This window comes from Terrapene carolina, unplaced genomic scaffold, assembly GCF_002925995.2.
Source record: "Terrapene carolina triunguis isolate 2854851 unplaced genomic scaffold, T_m_triunguis-2.0 Scaffold88, whole genome shotgun sequence".
NCBI classification, from domain to species: Eukaryota; Metazoa; Chordata; order Testudines; family Emydidae; genus Terrapene; species Terrapene triunguis.
In genome coordinates this window covers 7,177,624-7,201,142 of record NW_020664439.1, presented here as the reverse complement: position 1 = coordinate 7,201,142, position 23,519 = coordinate 7,177,624, and the positions used below count along the sequence as shown (strand labels likewise).

At 42.7% G+C, this 23,519-nt stretch overlaps 1 protein-coding gene across 1 annotated transcript in view; it reads right to left on the bottom strand.

Moving 5' to 3' along the window:
* The window catches only part of ST6GAL1 (ST6 beta-galactoside alpha-2,6-sialyltransferase 1), a 64,931-nt gene that overhangs the window by 28,352 nt on the left and 13,060 nt on the right, over positions 1–23,519 (bottom strand). The window contains exons 2-4 of the mRNA XM_029911133.1: positions 12,265–12,411; positions 8,593–9,277; positions 5,258–5,355 (exon numbers count right to left, since the gene is read on the bottom strand). Of these exons, the coding sequence (XP_029766993.1) occupies positions 5,258–5,355; positions 8,593–9,235 (741 nt within the window). The 5' untranslated portion in view covers positions 9,236–9,277; positions 12,265–12,411. The remainder of the gene's footprint in view (positions 1–5,257; positions 5,356–8,592; positions 9,278–12,264; positions 12,412–23,519) is intronic.

Here is a 23,519-nt window from a genome sequence, read left to right as displayed (position 1 = left end):
TGAAATGGGCCATCCTGATTATCACTACAAACCTTTTTTTTTCTCCTGCTGATTACAGCCCACCTTAATTGATTAGTCTCGTTAGAGTTGGTATGGCAACCCCCATTTTTTCATGTTCTCTGAATATAACTTCCTACTGTATTTTCCACTGCATGCATCTGATGAAGTGGGATTTAGCCCATGAAAACTTATGCCCAAATAAATTTGTTAGTCTCTATGATGCCACAAGTACTCCTTGTTCTTTTTTCAAAAGTTAATATTAGTATTGAACTTTGGAAAAGAAGAGCAGCTGCAGTTCCATTTGGGACATCAAAAATCATCCCAAAGAATTAGTTTTGAAACACTTCCTCTCCCATTTGATCATTCCACCCTCATGTTTCCGCATCATACAAAATCTGAGTGCATACCTTAGTCTCAAACACTCTTAGGGCTGGTGCAATTAAATTGCTCCCATGAATCCAGGTGAAACATAACACAGCTTGCATTGAATTTGAGGCCTTCTCTTTGGTCACCTGAACATGTTTATCCCAGAACCCATTTTGTGAGAACCAAACACCGAGACAGGGGAAAGAATTAACTTGTTCAATATATTGCCCATCAATCCTCCATTTATGCAACCTCCGTCTTTGACTAAAAACAATTACTTTAGTTTTGGAATAATTTATCAAAAGGCTCTCCCGTTGATAGTATAAACCAAACACATTTAATGAATGCTTCAGTCCCACTGAAGTTTGTGAAAATAGAATCTGCATATAATAAGATAGACAAAGGGTAATCCATGATTTCATGGGGAAAATACTGATCCCCTTCTAATGCCAAAATAACATCAGTAATATAAAAGTTAAAAAAGCTGACAGCCCAGTCAATCCCCCTTTGTTATCGGGATGGAATCAGTTAGTTGCCTATCCAGGCCTATCCTAATCTTGGCCTCTTTTTGCCTAGGAAGAGCTCTTAACAGAATAAAGTAACGGGGGATCTATCTCCAATTTGTTCCACAGAAGCTGTCTATCAACAGAATCAAACGCCCATTTAGATCAGCAAAGGCTGAATACAATTTCCCCCCCTTCAGAGATACAAACATTTGTAGATCAAATAAGAAAGAATAAAACCATAATCTGTAGTGGAGCAGCCATTCTGAAAACCAGCACATTATTTTCTGTTTTCTGCCAAATCCTCTAGTCTCCCCAAAAGATATCTAGTATAAATTTTAAGACAGCATTCAATAAGAGGATTGGGTGATAATTCCCTGGGTCTTTTCTATTCCCTTTTTTATAGAGTGGAATAATAATATTGGTAGCCCACCCTGAGGGAAAAATCCCTGTATTATTTATATTGGAAAAAAGTTTAGCCAAAACAGGGGCCCACCAATCAATATTCTTCTTAAATCATCCCACAGGGATAAAATCCTCCCCTGGTGTTAATTTTTTTAATTGCTTGACAGCCCTAGTAAGGACTCAAAAATTCTGTTGGCCTTTACCCTGTGGTACAGGTACATCCAGCTGGGTTGGCCCTAGATTTTAATACACAGGGAGTTAACAGGTAATCAAAGGACTGAAGAGGAAAGAATCCGAAGATCTAAACATAAACATAAACATAAACCTAATTGTATGATTTGTTCTGATAACTTACTAATTGAGAGAATTGATAAGGAACTGACTTGACTAAAGGATGCTTTCCAGATCCATTATGCAGTTTTTATTAAAACAGTATCTAGGGCATCAATAGCCTCAGAAGTAAAGCCCATGATTTGGAATTTAAGAATTATTTAGCACAATTTGATTTATTCTTTTACAAGAAACCTGGCTCACCAAAGATGAATCTTTTCATCTCCCGGGCTAAGAATTTTGTTTTGAAAGTTCTCAAGAAGGGCAGACCAGTCAGTGAACTGGCCTGTTTTATTGCAATCAAATTAAATGCTCTAGTTAATGTATTACTGCCAGGTAATCTTTATTTTCAATCTTATAGTATCATTCCCCCAGATAATATTTTAGTTGCTTTGAATGCTTATTTCCCTTCTTCGGGATCCTGCTTTTACAATGCAAATTTATTGGCAGAGCTAGAATCTCTTACTCAGAACTAGAATCTCTTACCCAGTAGCAAATTTTATTCTTTTAGTGAGTTTAATGTGCCATTGGGTGCAGAAGATAAAAATTGATCACATAGTACATTCAAAAAAAGAACAGGAGTACTTGTGGCACTTTAGAGACTAACAAATGTATTAATGCTCAAATAAATTTGTTAGTCTCTAAGGTGCCACACTCCTGTTCTTTTTGCGGATACAGACTAACACGGCTGCTACTCTGAAACCTGTCATAGTACATTCAGTGACAGGCTGCTTGCTCTCCCCTCAAGAAATACGAAAGATAAGGAATTCAGCAGGCCGGAAATTCTCCGCGATTTTGGACAGACTCATGCTCAGAGTTATTAATAGTAGAGGTGGTGATGACATGCTGGGTCACTTTACCTACACCGCTCAGAGGGTATGTCTATCCTGCAATTAAACACCCGCGGCTGGTCCATGTCAGCTGACTCGAGCTTGCAGGGCTTAGACTATGGGGCTGCTTAACTTTGGTGTAGGCATTCGGGCTCGGTCTTGAGCCTGAACATCTACACCACAATTAAACAGCCCTATAATCCAAGCCCTGCAAGGGCGAGTCAGCTGACACAGGCCAGCTGTGGGTGTTAAAAGTGCAGTGTAGACATGCCCTACAAGGGAAGAAAGTGACTGACTATATTCCAGTCCCAATTTTAAACTGGCCTTGTTTTTCCAATTTTTCAGTTGCCCTTGTATCCAATAGTGATCATCAACCCCTACAGGTTAATTTCTGGCTCCTGGCCCCAACTCATCGGTCATTCCCTGTTGGGCAGTGTTTCACTTTTAATTTTGAAGTCTTAAATGCGAGGCGAATTAAGTTGAATCCATTGATTAAATCTAAAAGTAAAGAAAATATTACCTCTAGTTATCTGCTAGGGCTAAAAAACCTTCCAAAACAGTTTTTAAATCTTAGTGATGCAAGTCTATCCCTTCATGTATTTCATGACATTATACCAAAATTACAGGTTGTCTCTTGTGTCTCTTAGCGCTTGTCTACACATGAAAGTTATTCCAGAATGAGATAGGGTGTGAATGTAAAGCACAACAGCTAGTTCAGAATAACTCAATTTGCGAACACACTTATTCTAGCCAAAGTGGATTAAGCTAATCTGGAAAAAGAGACTCTTATTCTGAGTAAATTATCTAAGCGCCAAGTTCTTCAGGAATAGCTGTTCCTGAGCAGCTATTCTGGAATAACTCCATGTATAGACGAGCCCTCTTTTCGGTTGTGACCTCTTGACAGGAATAGCCTTTTTGTCATGTTCGTACAGAGCTTAGCACTTTGGGGCTCTGATCCTTCATTGATAGTCTGCTGCAATACTCCTCTGCTCTTAAAACTAAGAGCCCAATCGAACAATCATTGAACTCAATGGAAAGACTCTCATTGACTTTGACATGCTTTGCATTAGGCCACATAACCTTGGAACAAATGTGTCGGGAAACACCTCAGATTAAATCCTTTCTGGTTCTTTATGTACAAAATGATGTGCGAAACACCAGGTACCTCACTCCTTGTTCATCACTCATCTCCACAATGGCTGAAGAAGTCTCCCGTTAAGATGCTGGGGAGCTCATACCCATCTTACTTATATCCCCTGGGACAGGCCAAGGCTTTGACAATCTCCTATACAAGGCATTCACAATTGTTTATATAACTCTGATCGATGTGCTGTCCACATGGTCCACAGCATCCTCAGCAAAGACAATGATTTTTTAAAAAGTCAGCATATAAACAAACACATCCATCCTTGGGACGGAGGGGACTTCTATGGGAAACTCTGCCAACAGACCTTTTCTTTTTAGGGTGGAATGATTCACTCTCATTTCCCCCCCCACGGCTTCTATGATAGGAAAACCATAATCCCCTCTGACTTCTTAATTTGAAGGGAATCCTCGACAGAGTGACCTTTTCCTCCTCCTGTTTATCAAGGGCTTGCGTAACTTTGTCAACTAATGCAGTCAGTTTCTTATGAAATCTGCCTGTCATCCAACTGAGGCAGAGGAGAGGAGACATGGACACACTTAAAGGAAGAAACATCTGTCTTGAACTTTTTGGAGTTTTTAGCTTTTTTGCAGGATTTTCTGGGCTTGGAAAGTTTAGAAAGGGCAAATGCTTCAAAACACATAATGTTACAGCCCTGCTTTGCATTCTACAGCCTGAGAGGTTCCACCTATCTGACAAGAGCTCAATAGGCCAAGTGGGAAGAAGAGCTGCAGGAGAAAGGCCTGAGAAGTAAGATGTAGGAAGCAGAAAGTCTCAGTGGCTTAGTTCTCAAAGGAGCGTGAGGCAGGGATCTGAGGTCACATATGTGTCACAATGCGGATGTGCAGAGCTGTCTCTGATGAGATAATAAGCAGGATATATCCTGTGACGGGTGTTCTGTACAGGTGAATACACCATAAATAAAAGCTGTATTTGAAATACAGCATGAAACGATACAGCACAACTATTAAAAACCTATGGGGTGGGGGGGCCGCCTGGCTGCACCTCTGCATAGGAGCCAGAGAGGGGACATGCTGCTGCTTCTGGGAGCTGTTTGAGGTATGCGCTGCCAGGAGCCTGCACCCCTGACCCCCTCCTGCACCCCAACCCCTGCCCCAGCCCTGATCCCCCTCCCGCCCTCCGAACCCTGCTGTCCCAGCCCGGAGCAACCTCCTGCACCCCAAACCCCTCATCCTCAGCCGGAGCCCTCACCACCACCCCCCCGCACCCCAACTCCCTGCCTCAGTCCAGCCTCCCGCACACTGAACTCATTTCTGGCCCCATCCCAGAGCCCTCACACCCTCCCGCACCCCAGCCCCCAATTTCGTAAGCATTCATGGCCCGTCATACAATTTCCATACCCATATGTGGCCCTCGGGCCAAAAAGTTTGCCCACCCCTGCTCTAGAAATGACACCTCGAGATGCTGCTACATAAAGGTCCGAAGAGTGTGAGGTAGAGATTTCATGTTCATAGCCAGAGATGTGGCTCCATTCTTCCATAAATACTGTAAGAAAAGCTGCCACTCACCATTAATCACTCTGCTGTTGGTGTTATTCCTACCTCAATCCTTGCAGTGAAGGAGAGACTGCACAATAAGAGAGCTGAATTGGGCCCTCAGTCACGTACTTAATACATTTTCACTCTCTGTTGTGTAGCACACATGCCAGGCAGACTTACCTGGGAATTAACAAGGCGGACTGTTGTCTTTTCCCCTACATCATTCTGAAACCCTATGGTAGGAGCCCCATTAAATCTCAAAACTGCATCGTGGGTGTCTGAAAGCAGTAAAGAGGGAACAGTTATTAAAAGTTAACCGATGGCTATTATGTGTGAGTGGGGGAAAACCATCTAACTCGGGTATGTTAAAAATATGTCAGGTATATAATCAATGCAGAATTTTCCTTATAATAGCTCTTTGTTAGAGATACAGAGCTGGATTCATCAGAAGTATTAAAAAGGTTGATTCTTTTCATGCTGGCATTTAAATGATTACTATGTGTGCTGTTTTCTCTGTCTTCTAATTTGGTTTAAATGAAACTAACCATTTTCAGCTGTATGTATTTTAGTGTAAAAACTCAGCACACATGTAGAGAACACAAGTGACATCCAAGAAACCTGCTAAATACAGGTCCCCAAAACATGCTTGGGTAAATAATTCTCCTTGTGATTTGTTACAAATCAGTGACTGGGAAATAATGAAGAGGAATGTCCTTTATTTCTCAGGGCCTGAAAAACCTGATGCTCAATAGCCTGTGGACTGAGCCTAGAGGCTAGTGTGAAAAATAACTATGCTACCTCACTGCTCACCATGATGTCTCCTGCACTTTAAAGGAATACAAAAGCTGTGTAATGTTTATAGGTACTTTGCCAAATGTAATTTACTATACTCTTAGTAGTGTTATACTTTCCCTTCATGGCTTCACTCTCTTTTCTTTCCTAGAACAGATGACTGCATAGCTTTTCCTGAGTTTTGTTTCTGTGTTTTCCTTCATATTCTCGCCTCCCTATTATTGGCTAGGCAGCAGTTCTGCAGAAAAGGACCTGGGGATTACAGTGGATGAGAAGCTGGATATGAGTCAGCAGCGTGCCCTCATTACCAAGAAGGCCAATGGCATATTGGGCTGTATTAGTAGGTGCATTGCCAGCAGATCGAGGGAAGTGATTATTCCCCTCTATTTGGCACTGGTGAGGCCAGACCTGGAGTACTGCATCCAGTTTTAGTCCCCCCACTACAGAAGGGATGTGGACAAATTGGAGAGAGTCCAGCGGAGGGCAACAAAAATGATTAGGGGGCTGGGGCACATGATTTATGAGGAGAGGCTGAGGGAACTGGGATTAGTCTGCAGAAGAGAAAAGTCAGGGGGGATGTAGCGGGGTGGTTACCCCACTCCTGCCCTGAAGGGCTTAAAACAGCCCTGGGGGAAGGTTGTGGCTGGGAGCTGCTAAGATGGGCTGATTAGGAAGCAGCTGCAGCTGGGCCACACCCCAATCAGGCCTCAGCTGGCCCTATATAAAAAGGCTGTGAGTCAGGAGCCAAGCAGTTTCTCTCTGCCTTCAGAGGGAGAAGGGCCTGGCTGTAGTGAGCTAGAGGCAGAGTACCTGAGTGGAGCAGGGCTGGGGACAGGCTGGGGAGCTCCAGCTTGGAAAGCCCCAGGCTGTGGCCTAGTAGGAGGCCAAGGCGTACTGGGGGTTGCTGAGGGCAGCCCAGGGGTAGGCCAAGACAGCAGGTCCAAACCCAACCTTGCCTGTGATGAGTGGCCTATACTGCAGTCTGCCCCAGGGAGTGGGGGTTAGTTGGTGACTGGCAGTGGCCTTATTCTGAGGCAAGGTAGGGATAGTGGGTGGGGGCTCCCTGGAGAGGGGGGACCCTAGTACTGAGGGGTGTACTGCCAGGGGGCAGCACCCCAGATAAAAGGGCACCGGTGTCTGGGAGGGACACGGGGGCCGGAGGACAGGCGGACCACCGGCCTGCAGGGGGCGCTCCAATGCTGAAATGAGCTAATTTCCGAGCCGACCAGCAGGAGGGTGTGGCAGGAGTGAGTCCGCTCCTCTACAAGGGATTTGACAGCAGCCTTTAACTACCTGAAGGGGGGTTCCAAAGAGGATGGAGCTCGGTTGTTCTCAATGGTGGCATATGACAGAACAAGAAGCAATGGTCTCAAGTTGCAGTGGGGGAGGTCTAGGTTGGATATTAGGAAACACTATTTCACTAGGAGGGTGGTGAAGCACTGGAATGGGTTATCTAGGGAGGTGGTGGAATCTCCATCCTTAGAGGTTTTTAAGGCCCAGCTTGACAAAGCCCTGGCTGGGATGATTTAGTTGGGGATTGGTCCTGCTTTGAGTAGTGGATTGGACTAGATGACCTCCTGAGGTCTCTTCCAACCTTAATATTCTATGATTACTAATATTATCTATTTGGATTGCAGTAGCGCTTAAGAGCCCCACCTACAGCAAGGCTGGGCTAGGCCAGAGGTTCTGCTGTTACAGAGAACGGATGCGTTAAATAATGAATAATAATACCACCTAAACTCTTCTATAGATTTTTTTCATCAGTAGATCTAAAGCACTTTAAAAAGGAAAACTGTGTTATTACTCCTAGTTTACAGATGGGAAACTGAGGCACAGAGCGGCAAAGTGACATGCCCAAAGTCACCCGGCAGGCCAATAATAGAGTCAGGAATAGAAATCAGGTCTCCTGAGTAATAGGCCAGTGATCTACCCACTAGGAAACACTGCCTCCTCCTTCTCCAGAGCCAAAGTGCTTGTCTACATGGGAAAGTTTTAACAGTTATACTGGTATAATGCTATCAGTATAGTTAAACTGATACAGTGATACCAGTGTAACTACCCCATATGGACACCCATTCCCATTTAAGAGTGGCTTTATTCCCCCCACCAGTTTAGTTTAAACTCCTTCCAAAGTGACGTAAATTAAACCAAACAAAGGCACTCAAATGGGAATCTGAGGGTTCACCCGGGGAGTTATATCAGTATCACTATAGTGCTTCCTGCAGCTGCCATGGCCATCTCCTGTTCCCAGCCTGCCCTACCCTCTCTCTTTAGGGGACTCCGGCTCCCTAGAGGTCCCCAGAGTGGAGACTGCAGCTGCTTTGTACCGCTGCAACCCTTCCCTTGCCGTGGGAATTCTATCACTGGGGGTCTCCATCATATTGTATGGGTGCAGAAATCAGCATGGATCTTGAGCTGTATCCTGGCCCACACTTAGTTCAATTAAACCAATTGTGTTTTCAAGTGTTAAAGATTAATGTACACATTTGAAATGTGTACTAAGGGTACCTGCTCATTCTCTCTGCTCTCCACCACACACACCTGCAATCAATGAGAATCTTAATTGAATATTTCAAGTTGGTGCAAGTGTCTTTGTGAATTCTCAGATTAATTTGAAATGGAGAAAGTCCTATGGGTAAATCAAGTGTGATGGTGGATTGTTCCAGCCTCACAGAGTTCAAAAGCCAGACGATATTGTTTTATCCTAACAGAGTAATACCAACCTATCTCTGGTCCCAGATGCGAGGACTTCAGAGATCCTGCTGAGGACACGACAGCGCATTGACGGAAGTGGCCAACTTCTTGGCTGAGGTTTTTTCTTGGTAGATACATCTGCCATTCAGAGGTATTGAACGGACCGTCTGACCCATGGATCATTGTCACATTCACTCTGTCCCGGAGCTGGCACAGCAGTTTCTCTGGACTGAGTTTGGCAGTATTCCTTTGCCCTTTGTAAGTCACATTGTACTTGTTCATGGACAGGTAATTGTTTTTGACCTTTCGCAGCCTGGGTATGAGATTCTTTGATGAACTGTCCTCATTCCAGACATTCACAGAGAGCAATGATTTCTTGGACTTTGCCACTGCATTGTTTCCTGGAGGGGTTGGAGAGATGCTGCCATTTACTTTATCCAGTTTGACCAGCAAAGCAACAGATAACTGGCCCTTCTCATTGACAGCTTTGCTTGAAAGAAGTCGGGATGTAAGTACGTCTCCTTTTCCCAGAGCTCTGGGAATCTGAAAACTTTTGCTTTCTGTTTTGAAGGGAACATAGTAGCCTTTTCTTGTTTCCCCCCACAAGCAAATAGTCAGAACCACAAGCAATAACAAGAGTCCACACTTTTTCAATAGATTGATATGAACCATAATGTATGGTGCATCAGAATGAGGTGATTAACGATGTTGGGCCTGAAAAACAGGGCAAGAAACAACTAATCAAAAGAAGCAGTGGGGGAACTAGAAATTTTTTCCAGACTTCTCAATCCATCTAAAGGCCTGATCTAAAGCCACTAGCATCAATGGAAAGACTTTACTGGGCTTGGATGAGGTCCTAAATTCAATATCAACCCAGGCCCATACTCCTTATTTGAGTTATATGGGAGACCTCCCTCATCCCCAATTCTATATTTTTCCTTCTCCAAAGAGTGTATGGGTGCAGAACTTTCATGCCAGCTTGGGTGAAAATCCCCACTTTACTATTTTTTAAATAGATATTTAATGTCTGAAACAACATCACCAGGTCAAGGCTCCCTGCCTGAATCTGTCCCTGGTTCTTGCCTGTGGTCAGAAACTACTATTTCAATAACAAAGTTTGTTTAAAGAACACTGTGGAAAACGCAAATTTTATAAACATCATGTGAGTTTCAAGATAGCTACACTGAAACCTTAGTCAGCTCATAGGAAACTTCTGCAAATCTGTAAACATGTAGTGTCATTAAACAGCTGGCTGGAGCCAATGAGTCTACATTAGTGGTTTTTTTTTTTTTTAATTTTTTTATTCTCAAAATGCTCTTGGTTTGATATTAATTTAGGGTACAATACAGAATATCTGGGGGAAGCGAGGAAGCTTTCTACAGCACAGTGCTCCAACAAATGCAGAACACCCCACCTTCAGCAGAAAATAACTTCAGCAGCTGCATGGAGGAGACAGAGAGTTTGTTGTTTAGGGGAAAGACATTCTGTTGCTAGAGCGTTGTGATGCAGAGGCAGAAAATCAACAGCAGGAAAATACAGGTCAATTCATTATTCAACCTCTGTTCAAAGCCCAAGGGACAGGGCCAGCTCCAGCATTTCTGCCGCCCCAAGCAAAAAATAAATTAAAAAAAAGCCGCGATCGGCGGCGGCAATTGAAGAGAGAAAAAAAAAAAGTCAGGATCGGCGGCGGCAGTTTAGCGGCAGGTCCTTCGCTCCTAGAAGGAGCGAGGGACCTGCCGCCTCCGAATTGCCGCAGGTGCCGCCCCTCTCCCTTGGCCGCCCTAAGCACCTGCTTGTTAAGCTGGTGCCTGGAGCCGGCCCTGCCAAGGGAACACAATGGGACAGGTGTAAACGAAGATATGCTGGCAGTCTAAAAGCAGCTGTGGCATTTACAGCAGTGCATGGTGCCTGGACATAGGTGGGCACTGAAGGTGACCAGAGCATGGTTGCCAGCTCTGTACATGCCAGTGCCTTCAGGTGTGTTGCTCAAGCTATGTCGATACTTAGCTGTGCCGCTGTAGCACTTCTGTGTAGCCACTCACTACAGCAACGGGAGGGTTTCTCCTATCACATTAGTTCATCCACCTCCCCAAGAGGCAGTAGCTAGGTTGATGGAAGAATTTGTCCATCGACCTAGTGCTGTCTACACTAGGGTTAGGTCGGCTTAACTACGTCGCTCAGGGGTGTAGATTTTTCACACCCCTGAGCGACGTAGGCGGGTCAACTTAACTCTTTAGTGTAGACCTGCCCTCAGGATATGAGAGCAGCAAAGAGAGGGCAGATGCTCGAGTGGTGTAATAGGGCCAAGAACAAGGAATTGGAACTGCTCTGCAGAGGAGCTGGGCACTGGCTCCCCATACCCTACATGTCTGTATCTGACTCCCAGGGTGAGGAGAGTAGTCTGGCCACCTTGCAGTCGAACACAGGGGAATGGTTTCCCACTCCAGAAGTGCACAGGAGTTGGTGGGGAACTAGCAACCATACGCACAGTGCCTGTTACTTGGGATCGGTGCTGGAAGTAATTTTTCTGGCCCAGAGCCATAGGCAGGGCTTCTGTTCTTTGGGATGTATTAATTTCATTGTTCAGGGTTTATTTTTAGCAATTTTTGAGTTCTATGTAAATGTCCAAAAACAAGTGGGGTTCAGGGTTTACTATAATTAATTTAGTATACATCATAATGAGTTATATTACTTATTACAGTAGTATATATTATGAGTACTCTCTTCTTAATGTTTCTTAGTGCACTTTAACATAGTGCTGTTTGAAACAGTACTACAATAAAGCACACTAAGGAACCTTTAGTGCACACCAGCAGGGTATAGGGTACAGGCTCCATCTACACTAGTGTGAATAGGTTCAGCACCTGAAATACAGGCAATCGAATTTTGACCTCTTGGAGCCAGTCTTATACTTCTGATTGAACAAACCCAGTATCCTCAAGTCCCAGCCATTCATTCATAAGCAATGATGTCTGACCATATAAAGTTCCCTTTGTTTTCTATTTCTATCATCCGTGAACTCTCAGAGAAAGGAATGGAGCCACTTAAAAAGCAGGTGATGGTACAGACTGAGCCATGAAAAATAGATATGCAAAACTAGGGCCCAAATATGCAAACCTTTCCTTGTGTTTGTCTTAGGACTGGTCTACCTTTCAGAGTTAGGTGGCTTAACTACATCCTTCAGGGCTTTCACACCCCGTGCAATGTAATTAAGATGACTTAAGCGCTGGTGTAGACATCACTAGGTCAATGGAAGAATTCTTCTGCAGGCCTAGCTACTGCCTCTTGGAGAGGTGGAGTTTACTACCATGACAGAAGAACCCCTTCTGTTACTCTAGTAAGTGTCTACACTACAGTGCCGCAGCTCTGCTGCTGTAGCATTTCTAGGGTAGACATAGCCCCAGCAACAGGAGCAGTCCCATTGAAGTCAGCAGGACTCATGTGAGTGAAGACTACTTAAGTCCATATAGAGCTGATCCTGGGATCCACTAAAATCAACAGGAACTTTGCCAACTTGCTCATAGGAGCAAGCCCCTGTGAACTTAACACTTAACCACTGTCTAGCACTTTACATCCTCAAAGCACTGTCCAAATGTTGACTGACTAAAGGATTGTTATCCCAATAAAGACAATGAAATCTATTATTAGACTTCAAAACAAAGTCTCCTCTGTATTATTTGAACTGCTAATGTATTCGTTACCTGTTGTTGGCTAATACTTGAGTTAGAGCAACTACTGCTCATTTTTAAGTATCTGCAGGTTTTCTAACAATGGTGAGAAGCTGTGTTCTCTTACAAATCCAACACGTCAGATTGATGAGCAGATTTCAAATAAAGGTCACAAGCCACCTGCAAAAAAAGAGAACTTTATTAGAGAAATACCACATAGCATAGGGCACCAACAAGGATTTTCTTAGGTATGTGTTGGAGTCTTGCAGAGAGAATTCTGATAGCCAGACCTGGCTACCGCCAGCAGCAAAAAAATGTTAATCAAGTAAAACCCTTCTGAGAGCTCAAACGTCTATTGAAATGAGCAGGAATTGTTCAAACTTTGCCTGTGACAAAGCAAAACGTCTATCTTTCTCAGTAAAAAAAAAAAACCTAGAGAGTCTCACACCAAAATTTAGAGCCACCTAGCAGTTTGCATGTTCCGTCCGCAGCCTGGCTAGCAAGGATATTACAACAGTGCCCCCAGTATGTTTTTAGCAAATTTAAAGTGAATATGTAATGTTATTTTTAGAATCATCTAGTTAAACAGTGTCTTTGCGAGTTTCTCCTGAGTCTTAGACGCTCTGTCTTCTGACTAGTCACTTTTTGCTCTGCAAATATTTTACTGTAGGTTCTGCAAAATAAAGTGTTCTTCTTGTCTTATTCCTTCAGCACAAAAGCCACACCACCAAACACACATGAAGAGTTTTATCTGCTGGACAGGCTTAGTATTGCTTTTCACAATAGCACTAAAGTATTTTGCATTCAAGTATCATCCAGAGGCCCCGATAGATGAGGTCCCCATGGCACTGAGTGCTATCCAAACGCTAGCCTAAAATAGATTATTTCCTGTTTTCAAAAACGATGTGGAGGAAGGAAACCATTACCAAGCAAGTGATGGAAGGAGATACAGTGAAAGAGAGGGGGAGACTTTACAAACCATTATGACCCTGCAAAAAGTTACACACATGCTTAACTTTACGTTAACACTGAAGTCAGCAAAACTATGCACATGTAATTGTTTGCAGGACAGGGGCCTAGATTATTAAAACTTATTTTAGTGTCAATAGTCAGATAACATTAAAAGAGAGTGCAAATAGGCAGATTTGCAACACACATGCATTCAACCCACAGAATCAGTTGTTAAAATTCAAATATATCCCCACTTTCATTAATGAAATTTTAATCACAAGTGTTTGTTATAACGTGCTTCAGTAGGACATAATGGTATTTGCCTTTATTGACAGTTGTACATTAAACTATTTTTTTTATAAATCAGTTGCTTGAAAGAGTTAAAGGAAGTTGTGAACTTAAAAAATTCCCTTCAGTCAGGGGTTTTGGGGTTTGTTTTTAAACCTGTTATTGTTTCAAGTAACAAAATTACAACAAGAGATTGGAGGAAAAAATATCAATATCATCAGTTTGTTTACTTGGTGTAGCGGATAGCATCCCTGCTGGAACTAGGGGTGCCGCACCCCTTTGCTTGAAGTAGTAATAACAAACAGCAAATACATTGTTTCCAACATCAGCACCCCCATTATAAAAATTGTTCCAGCACCCCTGCCTTGTGCCTAATCAGCTTCATGGTTTTCCCTGTACTGTTGGTAGGCTCTAATTCTGCAATCAATTATGTATATACTTAATTGTTCACATTGGTAATCTCATTGGATCAAATCCCCTATTGTTTTTGTGGACCTTCTGCTCATCAAGAAGGGAGCGAAAATCATTTACCAAGTAGGAAAAATGTGGCTATGAAACCTAATGATTTGTCAGGGGGCCTCCTGGGTAGGAGTACCACCTAAAACTATATGTAATGCTGACAGACCACGGTGGGCAGGACTGAACCGGGGATCTCTAAAGCCTAGTGCATGAGCCTCTACTGCATGAGCTAAAAGCCAACTGGATATTAGCAAAGCTGTAGAGCAGACTCATTTTCTCTCTCTCTCTAAGTGGTCTCGGTGTCACTAGTTGGGATACAACACCACACCCAGAAGTTGTGTGGGTTACATATACATTTTTTTTTAAACTGATTAAATGTCAAGCTGATGGTGTCCATTTAATACACAGAGAATCTCCTCATAGCTTTTACCCTCTTCAACCTAATATGAACTGGCACAGCTCCGCTGACTTCAGTGGACCTATGCCAGTTTATACAAGCTGAGAGTCTGGCTATTATTTTTGTAAATTAGTACTAAGTTACTATTCATCTTTTTGCATAAGCTGGGACACAGCATTAACACAGTCCACAAAAGATGGAGCTCTGAAAATACCATGTCACTGTGCATAAAGCAAGCCAGAGCATTGACAAGAATACAGTGTATTGTATACAAAGTCTGCCATGAAGCTGGTAGTGCAAGGTGTTCCCAGGCTGCTTTACAGTTTGGCTTGGTGTGTCACACTGCCGTAGTTGAGCTCAGCAGAGGTGCTTGAGCTGGACCCCCCTTGATATAAGCTAGAGGGAGCTACTGGCAGCATTCTGTGTGCGGGAGATTTTGACTTTGGAAATCCCTCCTTGCCACAGCCCAGATCTATCAGCCTTGCAGGCGTGCTGAAAAACCCATCTTTCCTCCCCCACCTCTCAGACTTCTGGGCAGGTGGAGGGTAAAGAGGTTCAGTGGCTATTTATTAATGGGCAGTCTTTTACATTGGGTTAATATATGGGCACCTATAGGTGTTTTTATATACTGAGGGGAATAAAATCTGCCTATGTCTTGTTTTTAAGAGCGTAAAGGGTTGTATCTTTTGGGTCTAACCGTTTAAGTGGGAAGTGGGACTGACCCTTTCATTGCTAGGGCATTCTTTAAATCATTTACATTTTCCATGGTTAACGTTTCCTAAATTTCTTCAAACTATTTATTTAACCTAGTGATATCCTTCCCTCCCTTTTCATTTAGCTGTGATTTCACATGGGACTGCAGCCAGGAAATGTGAGAGTAGTTTGGCATTTAGCTCACATTTTCTCTTGACTGGTAGATCGGGGAGAGTACCCAATAGGTCATATAGAAGCAGAGTCACTACCAAAAAAATTATAGGCACCTTCACAACTTGTTTGAACTCATTCAACAGCCTGTTCCCCTCTAAGCAGCATAACTATCAAGCCTGTGTGTGTTTTGGTGCTTCCCCAACTATAGGTTTAACACTCCCCCGATCTGTCCAGTAGGAGGTTGCCAATTCACATTGATGGGAAACCAGGTGCTTAGCACTATATTATAGGGTCCTAATCTTTGAGGGGGACCTTTAGGTGCTTCTGTAGCACAAATAATACATTGCTCCATTTTATAAGCTGGAAAGGAAAGTGAGCAAACAGTTTAAAAATGGACACTACTGAATCACAAAATGTCCTTTGTTCATTTATTTTCACAACCATGGGTTAGTAATAATACTTCATGGTGTACTGATGTAGCATATTTGTAAAACATGACATGAGATTAACAACATGAGATTTCCCTTGATCATCCTGCTACTGAATCTGCTCTGGCAAGCGGGAAGAGAATCATTTTTCTGTGTAAATGAAAAAAAAGAAAGGTGCAAATTAGGATAGTGCAGATAGGCGATGTTCTATTTACATAGCTATAGATAAAATATTTGTTATAGACAGCCACATTCATTCATACACCACAGGGATGAACATAAATGTGCTCCTATAAGTGAAACTTCAGAAAGCCTACAAATATCATAATTATACCTCTTATATCAGGAATGCAGAGGTCAGATAGCAGTACAGTCAAATAGGCATTTATAGCAATAATACAACATGCTGTTTTCTTCAAATCTACTGACACCTGTCAAGTGAGATTATCAAGAGTCAACTTCTACAAAGCAATAGTGCACCAATTTGTCAGCCAACAATGACAAAAATGTAAGTATTCTAGTGCCAAATCTTGGTCCTATACACAAAGCCTGAGTCAAAAGACTTTGCAGACTTCCCTAGAGCATTCCAGGAGTGAAATCCTATTCACAGGCTCAAAGATAGGCAGGCATAAGCATAAGTACCTTGCTGAACTCAACCACCGTTCTGTACCTGTAAGTACATTAGTCACAAGCCTGCCTCCTCCCACTCCCCAAACTCCTTCATGCAGCACAGGGACAGCTTCATCAAAGATCCCACTGATTTATAATGGTGAGCAATACCTATGTTAGCCTACGCCACTGAGGGTACGTCTACACTTACCGGAGGGTCCGACGGCAGGCAATCGATGTTCTGGGATCGATTTATCGCGTCTGGTTTAGACGTGATAAATCGATCCCGGATTGATCCCGGAAGTGCTCGCAGTCGACGCCGGTACTCCAGCTCGGCGAGAGGAGTACGCGGCATCGATGGGGGAGCCTTCCTGCCGCGTCTGGACCCGCGGTAAGTTCGGACTAAGGTACTTCGAATTCAGCTACGTTATTAACGTAGCTGAATTTGCGTACCTTAGTCCGAAGTGGGGGGGTAGTGTGGACCAGGCCTGAGTGGGGTGAGAGGGCAGCAGATGGCAGTGGCGGGAGGGACAGCTGCAATTGCTAGCCTGCTGGGCAGCTGCTGCACAGGGAATTTAGGGGAGCGGGGAGCTGATAGGGAGAGCTGATGGTGGGCTGCCGGTCCACCCTGGTTCCAAGCCCCCACCAGCTAGCTTCAACGGGCTGCTCTTCCTGCAAGCAGTGGACAAAGCAGGCGCCTGCCAAACGACGTTAAAAGGGAGCATTGCACAACTTTAAATGAGCATGTTCCCTAACTGATCAGTAACGTAACAACGAAACAACGTTAACTGGGACGACTTTAAGTGAGGAGTTACTGTACACTACAGTGCTACATCGGCTGGTGAAGACACGCTATGCCAATGGGAGAGTGATCTCCTGTCAGCATAGTTACTCTACCTCGGTGAGAAGCGGAAGTTATGTCAGTGGGAGAGTGTCTCCTGCCAACATAGTGCCGGTGTGGAAACTTGCATCGCTTGAGGGTGTGTGGCTTTTTCACACCCCTGAGCAATGTAAGTTATATTGACTTAGGCTGTAGCGTAGACCTGCCCTAAGGGAAGAATAAGGAGCATACTTAGTGTTATGGAGGCCTAAGCTAGCAGACCAAAAAGATGTGAACTAGGCTTATTGGAAAAGGAGGTTGGAATCTGAAGCAGAAGACATAAGGAGTGAATAAAAAGGAAGGGGTAGGTGAGAACCAAACCATTACATTCAAAGATGGAGGAAGAATTAGCCCCCCCCCCCGCCCCCAGAAATAAATCACATTAAATCCATGCCTGCTCTTCTAAAAAGTAAGAATTCCTTCAGAGGGGCCTAGGCGATGCGCTGGCAAATGCCCAGGCCCTCTCTAGATAAGCCATGCCTGTGTCACTCTTGCAAAACTGATGAGGTAACTTTGGTTTTGTGATTAAACTATCTGATAAGGATAGAATGGAACATGGGCACACATTTGCCAATGCATAGGAACTGTCCCTCTGAAAGAGTCATGAACGATTCTATTCTCAGCAGATCCAGTTGATCCCAATATAAAACATGTACCCCTATTTCAAGTTCTCAGATCTAAACCTGTTAGAGAGCAGTGTGACGGGTTGGATCACAGAAACCCCCTTGGAGCTGTCACCCGATGTGCAAAGACTACCCCTGCTCCTGTTTTCCCTGCCAGCTCAGGACTCCAGCACCCTGTCTTGCTGAGTCAGACACTCCCGTCTGGCTCCAGACACAGGGTTTGAATCACTTGTCCCAAAGCTGCAAGTTTACCTGAAAACAGCTCACAGTAGTGTGCTTGTCTCTAGCACTCAGATGCCCAACTCCCAATTGGGTCTAAACCCAGATAACTCCGTTTTACCCTGCATAAAGCTTATGCAGGGCAAACTCATAAATTGTTCGCCCTCTATAACACTGATAGAGAGATATGCACAGTTGTTTGCTCCCCCAGGTATTAATACATACTCTGAGTAAATTACTAAATAAAAAGTGATTTTATTAAATACAGACAGTAGGATTTAAGTGGTTCAAAGTAGTAACAGACAGAACAAAGTAAGTCACAAGCAAAATAAAATAAAATGCGCAAATCTATGTCTAATCAAACTAAATACAGATAATTTCCTCACCAGTTCTAGAGCACTCCCTTTTACAGGCTAATCTCCTTTTAGCCTGGGTCCAGCAATCACTCACACCCCCTGTAGTTACTGTCCTTTGTTTCAGTCTCCTTCAAGTATCCTGGGGGTGTGTGGAGAGGTTCCTTCTTTAGCCAGCTGAAGACAAAATGGAGGGGTCTCCCACGGGTTTAAATAGACTCTTGTGGGTGGAGACCCCCCTCCTCCCTCCTATGCAAAGTCCAGCTCCAAGATGGAGTTCTGGAGTCACCTGGGCAAGTCACATGCCCCTGCATGACTCAGTCTTTACAGGCCGACGCCATTGTCCACATGGTATCTTGCATGTCTCCAGGAAGACTTCTCATGTGGATTGGAGCATTCCAAGATGCATTGTTCCCCAAGTGTTTCCTGATCAGGTACTTAACCTGGAGAATTCCTTCCTAAAGAAGCTGACCAAATGCCTCACAAAGCTTACTTAGAAACCAAGCAAGCATACAGCCCATATTCTTAACCTCAAGTAGAAAATGATATATATGTACAAATAGGATGAATAGATATAGTAGACCATAACCTTTACGGAGATATGTTACATGGCACAGGCAGCACAAAACATATTTCAGTTATATCATACATACAAGGCGTACGCTGTCACAAGCAGGAGAGAAAGATAACTGCTCAATTGGAAAACAAGTAAGAATTAAATGTAAGGGGGAGATAATGCTATCAGTGAGGCCCTCATTTCTGGTTGTGTCAGCACTTCCTCAGCTCTATTCTCAGAAGTTTACATCAACAGTACATGGGTGCTCTGGAAGGGAACTTTGCATTCAATATATCAGCATTCCCCCCCCCCCTTTTTATTTGCCAAACTTTAAAAGAAAGAGTTTTGCTTTTGCTCTTTGTAAGCATTCAAATAACATCGGTAAAAAGCTGTGTCAGACATCTGTGAGGAGTCTTAATTTCAAAAAGTGACCACCAAAATGGCATGCACAAAATGATCTACAGTGCACCCAATTTCCCACTTATGGCCCAGATCCTCAGCTGCTGTAAATCAGGATAGCTGTGTAAAGACAATGAACTGCGTACACCATCTGAAGATCTAGTCCCAAATGTATAAATCCTGCATTTTCATTTACACTTAAGCACAGGCATTAATTTTAAACATTCTGAATTTAATTGGTTTGCATTAGCGTTACTGAAATAAAGAAATGTTGTGTGTTTAATGCAGAATCAATTCCAAGACACAGGATTGGGAAATGAGTTCAATTAATAGCTATGGTACATTCTAATAGCAACTAGTGGAAGAAAATAAAAGATCATTTGTCCAATAGTACTAGTCTATGTCTAAGGACTAGACACAGTTCTCCAACAGAGGAACTTGAGATTCCTGTTTCTATTCTTATCCAGCCAGAAACCCGCTTTCAAACATACATACAGGAAATTGAGAAAGAAAAGTGGAGAGACTTGCCAAGCATCACACAAATAAATCAGAGCTCAGGAATATCTGACTTTCAGTCATGTGCTCAGTCCACTAGGCCATGCGGTCTCTCCTTCTCATTACACAAGAACTAAGGGTCACCAAATGAAATTAATAGGCAGCAGGTTTAAAACAAACTAAAGGAATTATTTCTTCACACAACGCACAGTCAACTTGTGGAACTCTTTGCCAGAGGATGTTGTGAAGGCCAAGACTATAACATGGTTCAAAAAAGAACCATGCTCTGAAGTGTCCCTACCCTCTGATTGCCAGAAGCTGGGAATGGGTGACAGGGGATGGATCACTTGATGATTACCTGTTCTATTCATTCCCTCTGAAGCACCTGGCATTGGCCATTGTTGGAAGACAGGATACTGGGCTAGATGGACTATTGGTCTGAACCAGCATGGCCATTCTTATGTTCTTATTTACAAGCCTAGGAGGTGCCTTCATGCCCACGGTATCTGGAATGTACATGTTCAAAACAAAGAGATAAGGGGTACATCATGGTACCAGAAAAACAAGGCAGAAAGATTATTGGATAAATCTAGCCTCAGATGGTCCATACAGTACCTTATTACTTTTAAACTGGTTGGGTATAAAAAGGATAGCTTTAAGGGTATAACTTTGAAACAAGCTTTCTTCCTAAGGTGAATTCAACAACACTGCATGAGATTGCTCTCCGGAAATTGGTATTGTATTGAGCCCATTTTTTTCATTATTGCCTTTTAGCAGGCAGCCTGACTGACATTGGTTATTGAGTTTCTTTAGTATATTTTGTAATGAAACAAACTGAGGTCAAGCAATTGACTATACAATTTACCAACAAGTGTCATGGCAACAGCCAAAGTAACTGCAATGTCACGCACTGCTTTATCCATGTGAGACTCTTGACACAATGCATTAATGTAAAGAAAAGATGGAACAGTAGCTGGATCAATATGTCCCCAGTCAACAGGCATAGGCATGTCCCTTCAGAACTACTACACTGAAAGGAGGAACCCCGTTCTCTTCTCACAACAGTTTTACACAAAGTATACCTTAGCTAGGGGCCTTACATTGGTCCTTAAATCGAATATTCAACCAGACTATCTTATGTCCATCACTGGTGATCTTATCATACCACTGCAGCTTTTGGTAACCACGTGATTGCCAGCCACGTAGTGGCATTCCTTGGTAAACATTCTTCGGAATTCATTGGTCTTCCATTCTAATAAGATGCCCATGTCAAGAAAGTTGGAAACTGAACCAGTGCTGGTGGAGGCAATTACTGGTTTCTACTTCAAATATCTTCATTGCTGATCTTGTCCTGCCACTTAATATGGAGCAGCTGACAGACTATGAGAATCGGAAACAACAAACCGGTGTTCTTCAGCCTTCCTCAGTGACCATGTTTCACTGCCGTACAATTGAGTTGGGATAAGTGTGGTTCTATAGACCCACAGCCTTGTAACAAACTTGATGTGACAACATTTCCAGAAATGCCACTGAAAGACCCAAAACATGGCAGCAGCTACTGCTATACAAGCGGCCATATATTTTGAGGATCCTCCAGAACAGTCTATGAATCTTTCTAAGCATTTGACATCAGCCACCTGCACAATATCCCACGTGGACAGGTTAAACCTGAGCTGGCTGTAACCAGGAGCTCAAGTCTGCTTGATGGTAATGGCTTGGTTTTATCCAGACTAATAACCTGTGCTGCTTCTTGCCCAACTACTTAAGTGCTTGAAGTTAAACACATGTTCAAGTCTTTTTCAGGATTGGAGACTAGTTGAGAAGAGAATCAAGTCCATGGTTTCCAAAGGATGGCCAGTACCTTCTTTACAACCACTTCAGGTTCAAAGGAACACATGAAGTCAATGGAGCTAAGTTGATATACACTAGCTGAAGATTTGGCCCAAAGTGAGCTGTATTTTCATTTGGCCTCTCTAACTGCACAAACTCTATTTGTAGATACATCTGTTTGTGTAAGCAAAAACCTCCACTTGCGGATACAAACTGATGTCCCCAGAGAGACTGAAAGTAAAATTAGGAAAGACTAATGCAAGTTTGATGCAAAGGGTGCAAATAGCCTACAGTTACACCATCCCAGGCTGTGATTTTATCAGATCTCAAAAACTAACCAGATTCAGGCCTACTAAGTACTTGTACAACAAAACAAAACAAAAACTCTCAGATACAGCAGGAATGGGCATTGGTAATTCAATAGGGGATGTTCTTTCCTCCCAATCAGCTCTGAACCAATGCACATAGACTTTGTGAGGGGCACTGTGCTACTCACACTTCTGTCTTACAGATGAGGCATAAAACAGAGGTCCTAATTGGCTGTGATCATTAGTGATCCCATGGCATTTTTCACAAAACTGGTGTTTGTTAGCCTCAGCACACTGGCAAACTACCCACTTGGGGAGTTATGCTTTGCTTTTGTTTTAATACCAACATCTCTTTGCCAAACCCAAATTCAATCCACCTCAAATTCCACATGCTGCTTGTACTCCCAGAGATTTTTTTTCTGCCTTGTTTATAAGCCACTTTGTAATGGAAGGCAGTACACAAACATTAAATAATATTCTATCACCCCTCAGCGCCTGTCCAATTATGAGGTGTTATCAATAAATCTTGTGCCAATTGTCATTAATCTGCACACTACAACATTTCCATATTTCAGTATCCAGACTTTTACAGATCATTCACGTGGTACCTTTCAGGGTTGATTTAAGAGTTGTTATTCTTGGCTCATACTAACTGGGAGAAAAATCTAATTCCCTCTGTTTCAGCTAAAATAATGAAATGGAACAATAGAAATTTACACAAAACTCGACTTGATGAACACTACTTTGATGCCAGGTATGGATCTGTTCAGAAAACTTGAGCCAGATTATGTCTTTCCATGCATGCACACATGCAGGGTGGATTTGATTTAAATCGAATTGATTTAAAACACTAGTCAGGAAGACTCGATTTAATCATGGATTTCTACATAAAAGTGCATTCTCGTTGGTTGTTATAACCTTAATACATATCCTTCACAACTCAGAGATAGATATAGGTTTCATTTTTAGAAGGTACACACTATACATTTTTAAAGTGATTTATTTTGAAAACTTTTCAGATTAGTTTTACAGCTATATCAGAAAATGAATGATTGTTTGGTTATTTCATTTACCAAAGGTAATTGAAGCAGATATTTATGAAGTCACTGAGGTGAACTATCTCCAATTCAACAGGTTAATCATTAATATTTGGAGGATTGTCTTGCCATGCTGTATTAGGAGGAGAACATCACTAGACAGACATTTAAGTTGTTTTATTTAGCTAAAACAACAACATTATGTATTCTGGATTTTTTTCTTCAACAGCAAACATATAATGTTTTAACAAAACAAGCATATGAATTTTTGAATTTAGTTAAACATTCAAGTTTTTTTAAATCAGGTTTGTTTTTGTTAAAATTGCTTTTAACTAAAATAGTTAAATGAAATATTTTTTTTAAAAAAACCCAAAAATTAAATCGACAGCCAGGTCAACATGAGAAACTTAAAATATTGGCTTCTGCAGCTAACTTGGTCGTCTTCACCTTCATTTTCCTGTTTATTCATAATCCGGAAAAGAAAAACAAGCTTTCCTACTTTTTCAGGTCCCAAACAATTTCTCAGTTGGAATGAATTAGTCCAAAGGAAGAAAATAGTCTTTCTACACCCGCAGAAGAAGCTACTGCT